Genomic DNA, 18,987 nt, shown 5'->3' with positions numbered 1-18,987 from the left:
TAGCACCATCATTCACTGTTATGGATACTTTCCTTGAGGTCAATATAGTAAATTAAGTGGCGATGCTTAAATAGTTACAGGGAAATGTAGTGCACTGTTTATGATTGTTTCTTTCAAATCTTTCCTATTGAAATTCCTACATGAGATCCAGGCAAGGTGGTGCACACCTTTAATCCCAACTCTCTGGAGCAGAGGCAAGCAGTCTCTGTGAGTTCGAGGCCAGCCTGATTAACAAAGCAAGTTCCAGGACAGCCAAGGCTATGCAGAGAAACCCTGTCTTAAAAATAAATTCCTACATGACAATTAATATGAAACATTTTGATATAAGATTTGTACATAGCAATTAATTTAAAATTAGTGTATAGAAATTATATGAATAGAATATGACTATTAAAGATCTTGTTCATATGATTTCCCATTAATAAGATACTGGTATTTTATTAAAGGGACATAAATAATGGGGGGGAAAGCTAAATTTCCTTAACTACAAAATTTTTTAAATATAATTTCTTTAAACATTGTTGTAATTTTCTCAGCTGTTGTAATTTGTCTGTGTTTATTCCCTCTCCCTGACAACATGTGTATTGGTGTTGTCCCTGTGCAGTCTTTGTGGGCAACCATGCTGTTGAGGTGTCATGTAGGAGGCAACTGTGACATTCCATGGAGACACAATGGCACAGCAGACTTCTTGGTCCTCTGTCTCTTACAATCCTTCTGCCTGCTCTTCAGTGATGTTCCCTTAGCCTTGAGTGCAGAAGTTGTGTTGTGGATGTATTCGTTGTGACTGAGGACCGCACAGTCAGTTGTTCTCTGAGTTTTGACCAGTTGTGGTTTTCTGTAATAGTCTACATCTTCTTCAGAGAGAAGCTTCTTCGATGAAGAACGAAAGCCCAAGTGACCTGTGTTCATAAGGATAAGTAATTAGAAAGCACTTAGGAATTAGTTCCCCTGCCTGGCACTGGGGACTGTTAGATAATCGATGGCTCTTGGAGGCGCATTGTCAGCTCAGGCAGTTAACATCATCCCGGAGCTCAATAGTCAAAGGTGGGCTGATCTCTGTGAGTTTGAAGCCAGACTGGTGGACATAGTGAGTTTCAAGATGGCCAGAGATGTGTGATGAGACCTTGTTTCAAAAAACCAAGCAACCAAACTACAACAAGAAGAAAAGTACGCACACGTTCACACGTACTCGCATGTGCCATTTCAGCCATGGTTAAATGAATTAATTCATTTTGTCTTTGACAGTTACTGGTGTCATTTCTGAAATCATTTGTGTAAACACTCTGATAGATAATAGGAATGTAAGTGTGAAGACAAAAAGAGCCCTGTGTATAAGCAGATTAGAGTTGTATTTGCTCTCAAGTGAACAAATATCATGTGACCTGGTCAATATCTAAATGAAAGTGTCTGAGGTGAAACAGGTGTGTAGGGCACTTTCTACCTCGGCGTGGGTGCAGGCTTCTCAGAGGAGGTGACAATAATATCTAAAGTGTATAGACTTCTCGCCTTCAGGTACAGTTCTAATGTCATAGCTCACTTAAAACCTCATGGACTACCAAGTCACAGAAAGGTTAAATAATCCTTCTGACGTTACAGTTAGTAGGAGGCAGTGCCTGACTTTGAACTCAGACTCATATGTTAGCCATGTCACAAGTTTCCTCCGGTACTACAAGGAGCCTTACTAGAAATAGCAATGGGTCTTGTAATAAAATGGGAAGCCAGAGAGGAAAGACTTTCTTGTTTGCACATGTAAAAAGTACTGCTTTATGGGTCTTTGATGGTATTTCCAGCTCCTTGCATGACAAAGAAAGTTCTTTTGAAACTCTGGGTAGCGGTGGGTGGTGTTTTCATTTGGCTTCTCCCCTGCTGTGTTTTCAGGGAACCCAGCATTGAAGGAGACCTGTGATCCTTTGGTATCCACTTTGTGGGCTCCAAGTTCCACCTGTTCTCTGGAGGTGACTTGGGTACTGGGGAAAGTACTGTTCATTATCTGTCCCCGTGCAGTCCCTGCTGACTTCATATTATAATACTGTTTAAAAGTTTTCTTTACTGGAACAAATATTCCATTTGGATTATGTCATGAATTTCATCCGGAATAATAAGACTTTCAGTAGCATCTGTGTGTCATCTCTTTTTACATCACTTGTCTGGTGGACTGAGAATTCTTTCTCCCTGAAAATGGATCCATTTACAGTCAATAACAGGGTGGCTAATGTTCGTTCTTGGGAAAACTGAAATGTGTGCCTTTCATCCTATTATACTGATCCACCAGCCTCAAATTATCTGATTTTGCAGCTTCTCATTTTTCTCCAGTATCTTAATGCTACTATTAACAAGAATTCTGTTGCTAATGGTTTTGGAAAATAATATGTGCTTTCAGCCACTACCTGTATTTCTATGGTTTCATCTGATTTAGCGGGAGCTTGATATTTTTTCCAAAGGCTGCTTGCTGCAGATCAATGTGAGGAGGTCTTATATTTCTCTGGATCGATTTCTAGCGTCCTACATTTTGCTAGAAGACAGTGGGATTAATATTTGTCTATTAGACAGTAAGCAAAAGTGCTCTTAAATATGTAGTCTATAATCTACATTCCTTATTAATAACATATCTGTAGGTATATTTGCATAAACATATACTTTATATACACATGTATACACATAGAAACATTTAATTTTTGGGCAAAATCTAAAATACCTTGTGTATGTTTTAGACAACCAGTTATTTTTTGGTAAGGAATAGTTAAAATTTTTAAACATACTAAATTATATTTTATAGTAAATAGTAGGACTATATCACTTCCAGTTTTTTTCATTTCTTTTATATTCTTTTGTACATATTTACTTATTAGAGGTTGATTTAGATAGCTTTGTCAAACAGAATACTTCAATATTCATAGAGTATCATAATTTTCTTTATTTACAAACTTAATTGCTTATTGTTTTGAAAACTACCTTTATTTGTTTTCTATTAAATCCAGCTATATCTTGAATTGTTGAGAGTTCCTTCATTTTTTAAAACAATTTCTTTTTAGTTTCAGCTTTGTATAAGTTATTTTCTGGGTTCTGAAACAAAGGAAAACACTGGATAGTTTCTGGTCTCGGGGAAATATTTTTGTATTTCTGAGAGTGTCTCTGAAGAACTTCTACCAAGAGCTAGAGAGAGAGCTAATCTATGCAATTTTGCCACACAACTATGAGAACTGAAGTACCACCCGAGCTATGCCAAGTGTGGCAGCACAGGTTTAAAATCCCACTCTGAGGAGGCAGAAAGAGGAAGAACCCAGGGGCTTGCTAGCCAGCTAGCCTGGCCTAATTGTTGAGCTGAAGACCAATATGTCTCCCTCTAACAGGCAAACATTCCTGAGGCTGATTTTGATCTGTCCCCCACATTCATGCACACCTACGCACACATGAACATGCACACACACAACCGCAAACACACACTCACAACTGCAAACACATTGACATGCGTACGCACACCCGTGCATGCACACATACATACACACTCATAAAAGTAAGCTTCTACTTTTTATTTTTCCAACAAGGGTTTTTGTTGTTGTTGTTTTCTTTTCTTTTCTTTTTGCCCATGGCCATTGCATGTTCCCTTTAAAGTTCCCTCTACCTGCACTGTATTTTTTCCAGAAATAATGAGGTACAATTTTAACAGTGAATTTTAAGTTAGCATAAAAGGGGAAAGTAATGGGTTTCTCGTTGACCCTTTCATAGGTGTGTGTGTGTGTGTGTGTGTGTGTGTGTGTTTATGCTCTGTTTTTATCCACCCTCCTTCTCCACTGCTCCCAAACAAAGGCCGCTGTGGAGGAAGGAAAGGAATGGCATGCTATGATGAAATCCATTACTTGGTATACTAACATAATAATTAATTTTAAAAATTTGAGCATGAATAAAAATAATTTTCTTCAAAGTTATTTTATTTTTACACAATATCACCTTTCCAGTTGAATTTCTAAGATCATAACCACCTCTGATGATACCTAGAGAGTAATTTTCCCACACAAAGGCTTCCGTATGTTTGTTGTCTTGAGAAGAGCCTTCCTATTTTGTCCAGAATTGCCTTAAACTTGAATTCATGATCCTCTTGCCAGCATCTCCAGAGTGCAGGGATTTATAGGTTAGTACCACTTCTTTCATTATTATTTTAAAGATGATTACTGGGATTGGGATTATTCTTATCATAATTATTTGCCTTGCTAGGTGTTTACTTCCACCCATTACACAAGCTCAGTAGGATCCTGGACTATTCCTTTCATTCAGAGCCACACCTGGTCCTCAGATGTTTTCCTTCAGCCCTCAAGCAGATTTTGTGGATATTTTCCCACAAGACAATCTTAGAAGAATTTGGGCTATACTCACTAATTTTCAAAAGTATCTCTAAAAACATATGGTGACAACATTAATAGTAACAGGTCACAAGGGGAAAAGAGTATGAAAATCAGTCACAAACTCACATTGAGTAGTCTACCAGTGGAGGAAAAGCCACACAGTAGACACACTTCAGTCATCACACGGGTGTGCTCCTTCCTCAAAAATCTCAAAAGTGTCTAGGTTTGCTGGAAAATTGCCTGGTGTTCTCTGGCAAAAAAAAAAAAAAAAAAAAAACACACAACAAAAAAAAAGCTTGAGAAACATTCAGTTTTTAAAATTTTCACCTTATAAAAGTAAATAATATGAGTTTAAAATAAATATAAAAATAAAAGACAGGATTCCATGCTGCACTTTAGGAAAGAAATTATTTGAACACTAGAGAAAGTATAGCCACCTAACTCTTATTATCACTTGCAATCACTGCTCGTAGATAATACAGTCTTGTTCTGTTAAGAGAAGCTTTTTCTTTGAGAGAAGCCTTCCCGCCAGCCTGGTTCTAGAGCCGCATCAGTCCCAAATAAACACACAGGAGGCTATATTAGTTATGAAGCTGTTGGCCTTTTCTTGTTTCTTACTGGCTAGCTCTGACTTAAGTAATTACCCCATAATTGTTAATCTAAGTATTTCTCTTACAGGAGAATAGTTCCAGGCTTCCTACCCCCATGGCGGTTACATGTCGACTCTCCTGTGTTTCTCCTTCCCAGAATCCTCCTGGACTCCTAGTCCCACCTATCTAGATTCCTATTGGCTCAACAGTACTTTATTGACAAATGTACAGGACTTCCCCCATCATCTCCTCTTTTCTGTTTAAACAAAAAGAAAGGTCTTAACTTTAGCATAGTCAAATTATATATAACAGAACAGTTATCAAGTAAGAACACAGTTACAACATTTTGTCTATTAACATTTAGCAAGATTTAACGAAAATATCATCTATCTCATTCTTGTGAGTCCAAAGTCCTATATGTAGCTTATCTCTTATCATAACTAGGAAAACTATAATTATCTGTCTTCAACTCCATCAAAGACCACAGAAGGATAATATATAAACACTAGGATTGACAGAGATATCTTACTGCCTGGACAGTCACCCGAAGTTCCTCTGTAATGTTGGGGCATCCATCTTTAGCCCATAGGCCACAATGTATCCAGAAGATTTCTCAGCAAAGCAGGAAATTTCAAACTATCCATCTGCATTGGCAGTCTGTCAGTCATTTTTTTGTGTCCTGCAGAAAGTCTGGTAGACTCTTCCATGAAGTAGGAACCCTGTAAGACTGAGTTCAGCAGTCACTTTTCTGTGGGTCCTGCATGTTCAGTTTATACAACAACAGTCAAGCAGTACAGGCAAGAGCAGTTTCTTGCCTAAATGGCTAATCTTGCCATATTGAAAGCAAACTCCATAACAAGTTTCTTCGATGCCCATCTTCCTCTCAGACGTAATTGGTGCTGCCAGGAACAGACATTTCTCATTGTCAAGAAAAACCCTAAACCATTTTAAATGCCATTTTCTGAAGGTCTTTGAAAGGTTTGAAGACTATCTATCTGTCTCAAATATTATCTCTATATATCTAGAAAACCTAACTTACCTAACTATAAGTTCTATTATCAATAATTATCTATAATCTGTATTCAATTATGCATTACGTTTTAAAAGATCAGTATAAGCACAATACTTAATCAAGAGGAGAAATATACACATCACAAAATTGACCTTGAATTTGTCTCAATAAATGAAAAACAATACCCATACCATAATTCTGCTTTTTACCATTAAAAAAGAGATCGGCTGTTATCATTAGCCAATTATAAACAACCCCATTTAAATGAAGACAAAGATTTATAAACAAGATGGAAATTAGGACGTCGCTCATTCCAAACTGCTTCATGCTGGAAGGGGGCGCTGTTTATACCATGGGGATCATGACAAAACTCAGAAACCTGTATAAGTCCATATTTTCGGGGTCTGTAAGACTGCATCATCTTAGCTGTTTCAATTGTTGGAACATCTGATCCACTGCTTCCGGGGGTCTTGGTTCATCAAACCACAGAAGCCTGGAAGGAATCCTCAGCTATTCGTTTTCTGTGGAAACATAAGTAAAATCTCCTTTCCCAAGTAACATATACTTATACTTAAATTTTGAAGTCAAGGCATTTTTAAAAGATAGAAGTTGGATTAATTTAGCAGCATTTATAATCAAGTGTACTTTAGTAGCAGTTCCTTCCTGAGCAAGCAAAAAACTGAAAAACATAATAGCGTACAGTATCCAGACTCTCTGTGTATTTTCCATCTTTACGTGGCTTATTTATTTATCTATTATTACTTTATTTATTTTACTTTTATTTTTCTCTGAGACAGGGTTTCTCTTTGGAAATCTGCCTGCCTCTGCCTCTGGAGGAAATCCTACCGGCGTGTGCCAACACAACGTCGGCTTTTCTATTTATTTACCACTTTGCCGTTTCATTTTCTCTCTCAATCTCACGTATATTTTTAAACACACTGTAAACCTTTAGAGGTTTTTCTTTATCCAAGTCTGACTTTACTGTAAATCTTTATGTTTTTCTGGCCACGTGTATTATCTGTTAAAACCGCGGCAGTTTAAACTGCCTTTTTTTCAAGATGGCGGGTGTAAGAGTGATTCCAGCTTACCGCCTCAGTCCATGCTAACATCCAGCAAAAGCTGCCACTTCCAGCTGTAGGTACACACCTTTCAATCGTTAGCAGAGTCTCTTAAAACAACCTTGGTGGTTTTTTTTCTTTTAATGCCGAGTCAGGAAGACTTACTTAAGCCAGCCGCGAGTCTCTGCTTGCTGCTAACAAAACAGAGCCCTCCTGAGAAAATGCTGCTACCAAAAATCTGTGCATCTCTCCGTTCTTCTGTTTCTAAAATTCCTTTAAAGCTTTTGTCATTCTACGTGGAAATTCAATCCCCCATCATTGTTCCAAGTGAAATTTTATTTTTCCTTTATAATACTGATATTTTAGTCAGTATTAATGTTTTCTGTGCATATCATCCAAGCTCATCACATAAAACACCAATGGCTATCAATTCAAACAGCAGTTGTTGGCAGGGTAGGTCAGATGTAGTTCCTTGTGTGTAATCATGTGTGCCTAAACTTTACCGTGAGCAGGACAGTTTCATTGTGATTTAAATAACTAACTAAATAAGCCAATAATGTAATATATGAATAAATGCTTAATTGGCTTAGTTTGGGAAGGATGATATGCAGATGAAGTTTTCTGAGAAGGTGGCTTGAAGAAGAATAAACTAATAACATGGAAAGAAGAGACAAAGAGAATATTAAGGAACAATATGAAATTTCTGCTTGAAAACATCCTGTCCTGATCTGGTTACTAGGGGGAGTCTAGGAGGCCTAGTGAGAGAATTCCTGAGGTAAAGTGTGGTGATTAGGACACAGGTCCTGTGAGATAGTGTGGAGAAAATAAGTAAGTTTGGGGAAATGCAATTCCATCCTTTGTGTTTAATTTTGCTTTAATTGGCCTTTCACAAAATGAATTTATCACAGAATTATTTTCTCCATAAATTAAGAAGCCCCTTGGGAGTATTCTGGTCTAAGAATGATAGGAAATAAAGACCTAGTAATTAATGAGACTCCTCAGTAACCATTGCTTCTTTGGGACAAAAATGATTAGATTTAGGTCATACATACTGTTTGGTCCTCTTTAATATTTTATAAAGAGTCATTGAATTAAAAGGGACTTGCTTTTAATATTGTTGTATGTCTGCAGTACAAGGCCCTTGTAACGTTCAGTCATGAAAGTAGATCATCTTCATGGAGAATCCATAAGCCTTCCATGTTTTTAGACTCGTGGCATTTAGGTTATAGTGTTTCAGGTCTTAAGTGACTTTTCTCTTATTCTATAAACATTTGTAATAGCTTAAACTTAGATTTCAGCCAGATAAAGGCTTCTAATTATGTTTACTTCTGAATCACACTATTGAGTAGCCTTGCCTGATGAATCATTGGGAAGGATTCCTAAAGAATTTGGAAGTTGTTTTTAAAATATGTGGGGACTTTCAAAGGTTACTAGCCTCTTATTTGCATAAGTAAAGTTCCTAAACTAGGAGCCCTATGAGGAAGATTATTATTAAAGAAGGTAAGCAGCTCCCTCAGGTCTCCCAAGTTGACCTCTGGTTTCCGTGTACACACAAGTGTATAAACATATACACATACACATATCAAACAGCCAGATAAGGAATTGCTTAACAACTCTATGGGTCATACTATAATCATCTTCCCTTCTACTTTTTTGGAGTGTAACTTTTCTGGAAAACTTTTGTTATGTATGCTGCTGGTACAGTTTGTGTGCTTGTGCATCTTTCTAGAACAATCCCAGATAGAAGATGAGCTATTAGAGACTTTTTAACATGTGGGATGATTTTATAGTTTTTGTAGGAAGTTTTAGGTGGTTTGGTTTTTTAGGAATAGGATTCAATTCCACAGTTGTAATTTGTAGATAGATTTCTCAGACCACCATCAATGATAATGTAATAGTTTTGGTTGGTCCTCGATGATTTAAGTTTGGTGTCTAATGAGGAAATATTAAGCTACACAAAATAGGGATGTCCTGTGGTATTTTATTTAGGAAGAAATCACCTACGTGAGAAGACAAGAAAGCCGAGAACCAAAGGTCCGCATGCTGCTCTCCGGGCCACAACTGGAACCCAAAGAGAAAATCTTCTCCTTCCCCTAGCTCTTTTATGCCCTACAGTTCTATAATACCTGTGACCACACCCAAATGGGCATGGTCAGAGCTGCGGGTACATAGATCTCTCCCTACTGGTGCCAGGGTCTTAGCTTTTTAACTGAAGTCAAATGGATTACCTGTAAAATTGTATGTTTTGAAGCCTTCCTTCCAAACACCCGATGAAAGCAATCTGTGTTTCTAAGTGACCTCATCAGCTCCTTTCCGTTTCCGACGGTCACCCTGCATGTTTTTCTGATAACATCACCAGATGCTTATACTGAGATTACGAATTTTTGAATTGTAATTAATCCTTTTAAATATATTTCAAGAAATGGAATTAACAAAAGAAAGATTCTTTAAATCCTTGAACATATAGTCAAAAGTACCATCTGGTGATCCATTTCTAAAACACAAGCAACAAGGTGAAATGAAAGGTGTCTATGGCAGACACCCTCTCTACTAAATCTATCCTGTTTTCTATTGTAGTTAAATGGAAGTGTGATTTCACTAGTAGTTTAGTCATGAGGAAAAACATCAATCTTGGTTTAAGTTGTAGTTGCATGCATAAAATATTAACCACAATTTTTCAGACAAGAGTGAATTTTAAACATAAAATTTGTACCCATTTGTCACATTGATTTCTTTCTTTTTAATGATATAAAAATAACACACAGAACAGTTTGAGGAGTTCCATTTTTTCTTTAGATTTTTCATATCTTAAATATCATATTCATAAAGAAAACTGTCTGAATACCAGGGAAAATTCCTGATTTTCTTGATATCCAGAGTCCTCAAATGCACAAGTATTATTATTTTATTACAAGTCTACATTTTGTGGCTCCTCATTAATTTTTTTCCCTCTCTCCCTTACCTCTTTCTAATTTTACCCTCAAAACTGTTCTTTTAATTGAGACTACATGGTGGACATTTATTCTTATATTGTGCAGAATATATTATCTCAAACCAAAAGTATCTTTTTCATAACTACAGTTCAATATTAATCGACGAATTTAAGAAACATGCGATAAGAGAATTGGAGTATAGATATTGTTAGCATGATGTTCTTTATAGTAAAGTAAAATATTGCACAAATAATGGCTTCAGTTATTATGTCTTCTGGATGCTTCTACACTGTAACATTTCTGGGACTTGGTTTTCTGGCACAAATATTTTTGAAAGGTACTGACAATCTATTTTGCAGAATGTCCCTTTATTTGAATTTGTCTGATGTTTCCTCATAATTGGAGTCAAATTATGTTAGACTTAAAAAATTACAGTTGTATAAGATGCCAATTTTATTACAGAACAATTCCTGTTTATAACTCTGAGTTAAGCTAATTATTTGCCATAATTGCTTCAAAGATGAAAGAAATGATTCTCCTAGGAGATTTTTATATATGTTTCTTAATGAACAAGCTTGTCTAAATTATGAAACTCTTGTCAATCTATGGTATATAAGATCAAATAGATTTCTCTAACACTTTCAATTAAGTCAGTAAAATGTGCAACAATGTCCCCCTTTTCTTCACAGTAAGCCCTGCATGCCCACAGAAGCGATGGTGCTCCTCTCTCTCTTTAGATGAACTCAAATCCTTATCACAGCTAATACAATCCTTTCTGAAGCTGGAAAGCAACATCCAGGAACTGCTTGAAGAAACGTTTTTATTGCTTCAGATGCCCAGGAATTCTCCAGGTACTGTGCCCTTCAGTTAATCATGCATAGACAATTTTTCTCTGATTGCACCCTGCCACTTGTAATCTGTACCATTATTTGAAGTAAAAGGGGAAGTTGTTTAGATTAATATTCAGCATGACACAGTGTGGGCTCTTTATTTGTTTGTTTGTTTATTTATTTGCTTGTACTTTGAGAGTCCTTAATTCTAATGGACAAAAACTTCCTAAATTTGTTTTGGATAATTGCCCTTGGCTAAAACTGTTTCTCCCCCAGCCCCCAGAACCCACAGGCTGGTCTGTTAGAAGACTAAACAGGGTGGGTGCTGGAGCAGCCAGATAACCTCCTCCACCAGTGTTTCTAGTCTCCTTAGTCCAGCTCCCTCTCACCCTTCCAGTCTTGGAGAAATACACCACTGGTTCCTTCTTTGTAGGGCCAGATAGTATAGATTCTGATATCTAAAAGGGTGTTGTGAAAATTAAATGACCTAGTATAAGATATTTAAAAGATATAATCATCATTCAACAAATGTGAGTTATTAGAAATATTCCTAATTTTGTAATGTGTTATTCTAAGGTAATTGAAATCTCTGAAGAACATTTTATCATGTAGGTGAAATAATGTTTCTGACAATAGGCGAATAGCAGTCAAAGGCAATGGCCAAGTTACCCTCATTGTTGTCTTATGTAAAGGGCTTTTAAGGGCTTTCGAATTATTCACAATGATGTACAAAGTTCTTTTTCACTAGCTACAATGTGGCATGCTGAGAAATTGGCTATATCTTCAAAACAAATTTAGGGAAATGAGGATTAACTATCTAAAACCCTGTATCTAAGAAAAAAAATCTCCAGCCTCTCTATATATGTAGTTTTGTAGTTCTTTATTTACTTTGACTTGTGTATTAGAAAAGATAGTGACTGGGTTAAATTTTGTTTTATGTTTAGCGTAGTTAAATGGCTTTCTATCTTTCAAATTAACTTTAGGTAGCATTGTTATAAAGTAAGTGATATAGGTCATTGTATGTATTCATTTTCTATTACTGTACCAAACTTTATGAACCTGGGTGATTTAGAAAGGAATGGTGTTTATTTACTTCATAGTTTTGGAAAAAGTCCAAAAGATATGCTGACTCAGATGAGGATGTCCCCAAGGGTGGTGCTACCAGTACCCACATACTGCATTCTCCCTCTTCAATGTCTTCCATTCTTTTTTCCCCCTTTTTAAATTTAAACTAGAAACAAGCTTGTTTTTCATGCCAATCCCAGTTCCCTCTCCTTTCCCTCCTTCCCTGCCCCCACAGGCCATCTAGCCCATCATCCCCTTTCTGCTCCCCAGGAAGGGTGAGGCCTTCCATGGGGAATGTTCAAAGGTGGTCATATCATTTGGAGCAGGGACTAGAACCTCCCCACTGTGTCTAGGCTGAGAGAGTATCGCTGTATGTGTAATGGGCTCCCAAAGTCCATTCCTGTACTAGGAATACTGATCCACTACCAGAGGTCCCATAGATTGCCTAGGCCTCCTAACTGACACCCACATTCATGAGGTCTGGATCAGTCCTATGCTGGTTTCCCAGCTATCAGTGTGGGATCCATGAGCTCCCCCTTGTTCAGATCAGCTGTTTCTGTGGTTTCTCCAGCCTGGTCTTGACCCCTTTGCTCAACACTCCTTCCTCTCTGCAACTGGATTCCAGGAGTTCAGTTCAGTGTTTAGCTATGTGTATCTGCTTCTGCTTCCATCAGCTACTGGATGAAGGCTCTAGGATGGCTTATAAGGTAGTCATCAATCTCATTGTCGAGGAAGGACATTTAAGGTAGCCTCTCCACTTTTGCTTAGACTGTTAGTTGGGGTCACCCTTGAGGATCAATGGACATTTCCCTAGTGTTAGATTTCTCTTTAAGCCTATAATGGCTCCCTCTAGTATGGTATCTCTTTTCTTGCTCTCCTCTATTCTTCCCCTTACTCAATCTTCCTGCCCCCTCATGTTCTCCTCTCCCCTCCTCTTCTCCCCCTCTTTCTCCTAAAGATGAGGAGATCTTGTTTCTTTCCCCTTCTCTGGGGGGCCATGTATGTATCTCTTAGGGTCTTCCTTGTTTCCTAACTTCTATGGCAGTGTGGATTGTAGGCTGGTAATCCTTTGTTCTTTGTCTAAAATCCATATATGAATAAATACATACCATGTTTCTCTTTTTGTGACTAGGTTACCTCACTCAGAATGGTTTCTTCTAGTTCCATCCATTTGCCTGTGAATTTCAAGATTCCATTGTTTTTTCTGCTCAGTAGTACTCCATTGTGTTAATGTACCACATTTTCTTTATCTGTTCTTCAGTCGAGAGGCATCTAGGTTGCTTCCAGGTTCTGGCCATTACAAATAATGCTGCTATGAACATAATGCAACAGACATGAATGGGCGTCTTTGGGGTATATGCCTAAGAGTGGTAATGCTGGGTCGTGTGGTAGACTGATTCCCATTTTCCTGAAGAACCACCATACTGATTTCCAAAGTGGCTGTACAAGTTTGCACTCCCACCAGCAGTGGAGGAGTGTTCCCTTTCTCCATATCCTCTGCAACATAAACTGTCATTGGTGTTTTTGATTTTAGCCACTCTGACAGGAGTAAGATGGTATCTCAGAATTGTTTTGATTTGCATTTCCCTGATGGCTAAGGATGTCGAGTACTTTCTTATGTGTCTTTCAGCCATTTTAGAGTCCTCTATTGATAATTCTCTAGTTCTCTGCCCCAATTTTTAATTGGATTATTTGGTGTTTGGGTGACTATCTTCTTGAGTTCTTTTTATGTTTTGGAAATCAGACCTCTGTGAGATGTGGGGTTGGTGAAGATCTTTTCCCATTCTGCGTCTGCTGCTTTGTCTTGTTGACTGTGTCCTTTGCCTTACAGAAGCTTCTCAGTTTCAGGAAGTCCCATTTATTAATTGTCGATCTCAGTGTCTGTATTATTGGTGTTATGTTCAGGAAGTGGTCTCCTGTACCAATTCATTCAGGGGTACCTCCCACTTTCTCTTCTAAGAGGTTCAATGTGACTGGATTTATGTTGAGGTCTTTCACCCATTTGGACTTCAGTTTTGTGCATGGCAATAGATATGGAACTAACTACAGTCTTCTACATACCAGCATCCAGTTATGCCAGCACCATTTGTTGAAGATGCTTTCTTTTTCCCATTGTATAATTTTAGCTTCCTTGTCAAAAATCAGGTGTTCATATGTGTATGGGTTAATATCAGTATTTTCTATTTGATTCCTTTGGTCTACCTGTCTATTTTTGTGCCAATATCAAGCTGTTTTCAGTACTATAGCTCTATAATAGAGCTTGAAGTCAGGGATGGTGATTCCCCGGGAGGTTCCTTTATTGTACAGGGTTGTTTTGGCTATCCTGGATCTTTTGTTTTTCCATATAAAGTTGAGTATTGTTCTTTCAAGGTCTGTGAATAATTGTACTGGGATTTTGATGGAGATTGCATTGAATCTGTAGATTGCTTTTGGCAAGATTGCCAATTTTACCATGTTGATCATACCAATCCAAGAGCATGGGAGATCTTTCCATTTTTCTGGTACCTTCTTTAATTTCTTTCTTTAAAGACTCAAAATTCTTGTGATACAAGTCTTTCACTTGTTTGCTTAGTATTACCCAAGGTATTTTATGTTGTTTGTAGCTATTGTAAAGGGTGATGTTTCTTTCTCAGCTCTTTTATTGTCTGTATATATTAGGGTTACTGATTTTTTTGAGTCCATCTTGTATCCTGCCACTTCGTTGAAGGTGTTTATCAGCTGTAGGAGTTCCCTGGTAGAGTTTTTTGGACCATACAAGTTGGAAAGGAAGAAGTCAAACTTTCACTATTTGCAGATGATGTGATATTTCACATTAGTGTCCTCCATTCTTTTACTGCCATCTGGGAGGCCAAACTTCTGACATATGAACTCTTGTGGGGCATACTCCAATTACCCTAAACCTATAACCATCCCTTTACTGAATTTCAGCTCATTAAAAACAAAATAAGGGTTGAGTACAGATTTCTGATGTAAGCCAGAAAGTAAGATTGAAAATGCTTTAAGCAAATGATTTAATGTTTTAAGCAAACAACTTAATGTAAGATATGTAGACTTATTTAGGAGATAATGAGAGTGTTAATTGTTTATCTAATTGGAGGTGATTTGAACTCAGAGAATTTTGAGCACTAAGACTTCCAAATTATTGGTGATATGTTAAGGACTCAAAGAGTTGATATTAGCTACTTAGTACAGCCCTTGACAATACATATCAATTATGGGAGAAAACTTTGTTCAACAGACTAATATTGTTAGAGGAATATTGTAAGAACACCAAACTGAAATATGCAAGAATTGAAGAAGGGATGTTAGCTGTTGGTGTTAGAAAAAAAAAAAAGGAAGGCTTATTCCACCTCATTAGATTAGGACTCAGCCTTGCTGAGACTCTGCACACTCTAGAGCAGACATTATGTTTGTTATGTGAAGTCAAAATAAAATCTGTAATCACATCATAATATACAGTTGTTGACAACCCATATTTATAGGTTCCAAATTCAATAATTAGAAGTAATTCCTGAATGACACATATAAGAAATATCTCTACTGATATCTCTTTTTGATATATGCATTCTTTAATTTTTCAAAATGTTTTTGTACTCCAACAATATTTGTAAGAATTCCCTAACACTTAAAATAATATCTGCTGTTAGCATATATTTCATCCAGACTTGCTGAATGAATAAATGAGGTTTATGTATTAAAATTTCTCTGAGTCACTCCAATTTCACCTTATAGTAATGATCTAGAAATATTAAACAATAAACCAAAAAGTTTATGTATATTTGTGTGGGGGGGTGTGTAGGTGTTTGTCTGTCTGTGTGTTTCCACATGTGTGTGCCCATGTGGAAGTAGGAAAACAATTTGCAGTTAATTTGTTCTCTCTTTCCATCATGTGGCTTCCAGGGATTGAACTGAGGTTGACAGGCTTGGCAGCAAGCCCCCCTAGCCTGGAGCCATCCTGTAGGCCCTTGTGATATGTGTATTCTTTGATGTTGAAATTCATGGCTTTGGGTTTTGGTCTTAGTTACATTTGTATAAGAACACCGAGTTTGCTTTGATTCTACACAACTTTCCATAAATGACTGTAAAGAATGATCTTAAAGTAAATTGTTGGAAAAAAATCTTATGTTTCTTTGAGTGTGTCAGTGTTAATCAGTTCTTATCAAAAGCTTTGGCTTCTCAAATTAGGAGGAAAAGATACTGAGCTGAATTATAATAGAAAGCAAAGGGTACCTAGTTGCACATGTTTTGCTACAAACTCTTTCTGGAAGAGAATAAGAGGAAAGAGAGCAAACAAGGTGCCTTCCTGAGTCTTTGTTTTCACTGGCTCATATTTTGTTAGCTTGAGAAAAATGTCCTTATATGATTATATAATCCAAACAATCCAAAGAAAAGAAAGTTTTTTCCCTATTGTCCAGACATTTAAAAAATATCCAGGTGTTTAACATCATATACAGAAAATATAAAGATAATTAACCTAACATTTGGCTTTCTAGTTTAATGTTTGCTATGGCATTATAGACTCAGCCAAATTGGTTGTTTTCTTAGTAATCACAATGTGAATAAGAGAATTTGTGGAAACAAGAGAAATCTTATATGAGAAAGTAGTAGTTGTACTTATTTGTTTTTGGTCAGATTTGATGGTCATCATCAAAGTGATTGACTGTACTGATGCCATACTGTTTCTGTGTGTGATGGTGTTTTTACACACATGCTGTAGGTTTGATTGTTGGGGGCCATTCTGATGCAGTTCCTCGGTTTTTCCAAAGGTGGCATCTGAGATTTGTCTAAGCTAGGAGGCTTCTTGGCCCTCATTTCTCTTTGGCACCAGCAACGACAAAGCGCCATGGCTGATTCAATTGGATGTAAGAAGAACACTTAGGGTTTGTCTCAGAAGAATCAAAGATTTCAGATCTTCTGAAAGATTGTTTGTACTCTTAGGGGGTCTTAAGAGGGGTCAAGTGGCTTCTAAGAGTGCCTTAGCTAGATGGTTAAGGGATTGTATTAGGGAGGCGTATGCAGTTAAGGTAAAGAGGCTCCTAGGGTTTCTAAAGCTCATTACTCTAGGACTTTAGCTGTTTCTTGGGCAGAGAGGTCGAAGGCTTCCACATTGGAAATTTGCAAGGTGGCCACCTGGGCTTCTCTTCATACTTTGTTATGGTATTATCTCTTGGATGTAGTCTCTTCTACAGATTCAGCTTTTGGTGGGAGGTTGCTCGTGAGCCAGAAAAGAGCACTGAAGAAAAGAAAGACTTGCACTTCCCACTCAGTGCTGCCATCAAGGCAAGTTGCTTTGAAGTGCACACAATGGGAACCTATGAAGACCAATTTGGGTGTGAAAGCGGATGTCACAGGGAAGTGCTGCCAACCTCCAGTCCCTGAGAGGGAGCAAAGCGGCAGTGTGCAAAGTAGCCAGAGGTGGAAAATGAACTGTAGGTGAAACGGTGAGCAGCTGCCACTCCTGTGACCCACTGTGCCCTTCTGAGGGTCTTGATCTAGGCATGCGCTTAGAGAGGCCACTGTTGATTTCATGCAAACGACTGTGCATGGAAATGCGGAACCAATGGTAGACAGTAAAGTGTGTACCGAATTTTCAATGTATCAAGTATGTACAGTAATTCCCCAGTTGTTCAAAGAGTTCATAGAATTTTATTTTACGAAGTTTTGAGATTGACCAGTTGAGTTAAAAATAAATATAAAAATGCTGCAATGTTGTATCCACGATATATTTTATTAGTGTGTATCCAGTGTTATTAATCCGCCTAAAAATGCCCCTTTTAACTTTTGCACTTAAAGTTAAGCTTCTTAAAAGCCTTTTAATTTGGGGTGTATTATATCTTAAACATTAATATAAGTACTTGAAAGTTACTCATCTTGAAGATAAACAGATGGTTTCTACACCTGGGATCTTTTTTTATTGAATAAATGTGATGTATTTGGGAGTGAAATGTTAAATAGATGACAGATAACTTCTTATCTAGGGCTTACACTGTAGTTCCACAACGACAGATAGTTAGTTCCAGAAATAGATCTGCAAAGATTATGCTTCAAGGGTAAATACTTCTTGAAATTAGCTAGTTTTATGAACTCCTGTAGAGTGTTTTGAATAGTACTATATAAGTACCATAAAGTTTTTGAACAAAGCATAAGGATATACATATATATACATATATATACATATATATACACACACACACACATGTTTTCAACATGAAACTGCATCTTGTCTCTACTTGTCTACTTTCTGGAAACAACACATGTTCCTATATTAAAATAATAAAGTATTGTCATCCTATACAAACATTCTGTTTATTAATGATTAGGAAAGTGCACAAGCATTTCCTGAGTAAAGAGAAGGAAACAAATTCAGAACCATTAATTCTAAAAGAACCATCTGGGATTAGAGAGATGACTCAGTCATTAAGAGCACTTGCTGCTCTTTTGGAAGACCTAGGGTGAGCTCCCAGCACCCACTTTGAGCATCTCACAACTGCTTGTACCTCCAGTTCCAGGGAATTCAATGCCCTCTTCTGGCCTTGGCCGGTCATGCATGCGTGTGATGCACATACATCACTTTAAACCACACACACATACACATCAAAAGAATAACTCTTAAGAAAAAAGTGCTAACAGTTTTAGATGTGGTTAATAGATGTAGGTTCTAGCATGTTAAAATTTACTGTGTAGAAAAGTTGTACATACAGTAGATGTATGTACATAAACATAGAAATGTATAAATATACAGGGAACATATGCAGTAAGATGTTGATTGTTACCATTATTAAAATGATTCATGCATATGAAAGATACAGGGCTGCTATAAATATACAACTTGATGAAGTCTATATGCTAGTCATAGTCATGTTTGCTATACATGGTGAAGTGTTTTCCATTGTTATACACAGTTTAATTAGGTATTCATTAATGAACGTTTAGTCATTCTCTGCTTCATTTGTTGCCATGATGCTATGGCAAATTTTCTTGAACTATGGCAAATTTTCTTAGGCCGTGTCTTACATTTGCACTACTCTATCTGGAAGGTAGATTTCTTTCTTTTTTTTTTTTTTTGGTTTTTCGAGGCAGGGTTTTCTCTGTGGCTTTGGAGGCTGTCCTGGAACTAGTTATTGTAGACCAGGCTGGTCTCGAACTCACAGAGATCCGT

General features: G+C 37.2%; 1 protein-coding gene across 3 annotated transcripts in view; it reads left to right on the top strand.

The window, feature by feature from the left end:
• Positions 1-18,987, top strand: part of Kiaa0825 (KIAA0825 ortholog) — a 446,177-nt gene that overhangs the window by 106,389 nt on the left and 320,801 nt on the right. For all 3 annotated transcript variants that reach the window (XM_040729084.1, XM_013125179.3, XM_040729085.1), the window contains one exon: positions 10,623-10,784. In XM_040729084.1, the coding sequence (XP_040585018.1) occupies positions 10,623-10,784 (162 nt within the window). The remainder of the gene's footprint in view (positions 1-10,622; positions 10,785-18,987) is intronic.

Source organism: Mesocricetus auratus, unplaced genomic scaffold (genome assembly GCF_017639785.1).
Source record: "Mesocricetus auratus isolate SY011 unplaced genomic scaffold, BCM_Maur_2.0 Super-Scaffold_100020, whole genome shotgun sequence".
NCBI classification, from domain to species: Eukaryota; Metazoa; Chordata; class Mammalia; order Rodentia; family Cricetidae; genus Mesocricetus; species Mesocricetus auratus.
This window is presented reverse-complemented; position numbering and strand designations above follow the sequence as displayed.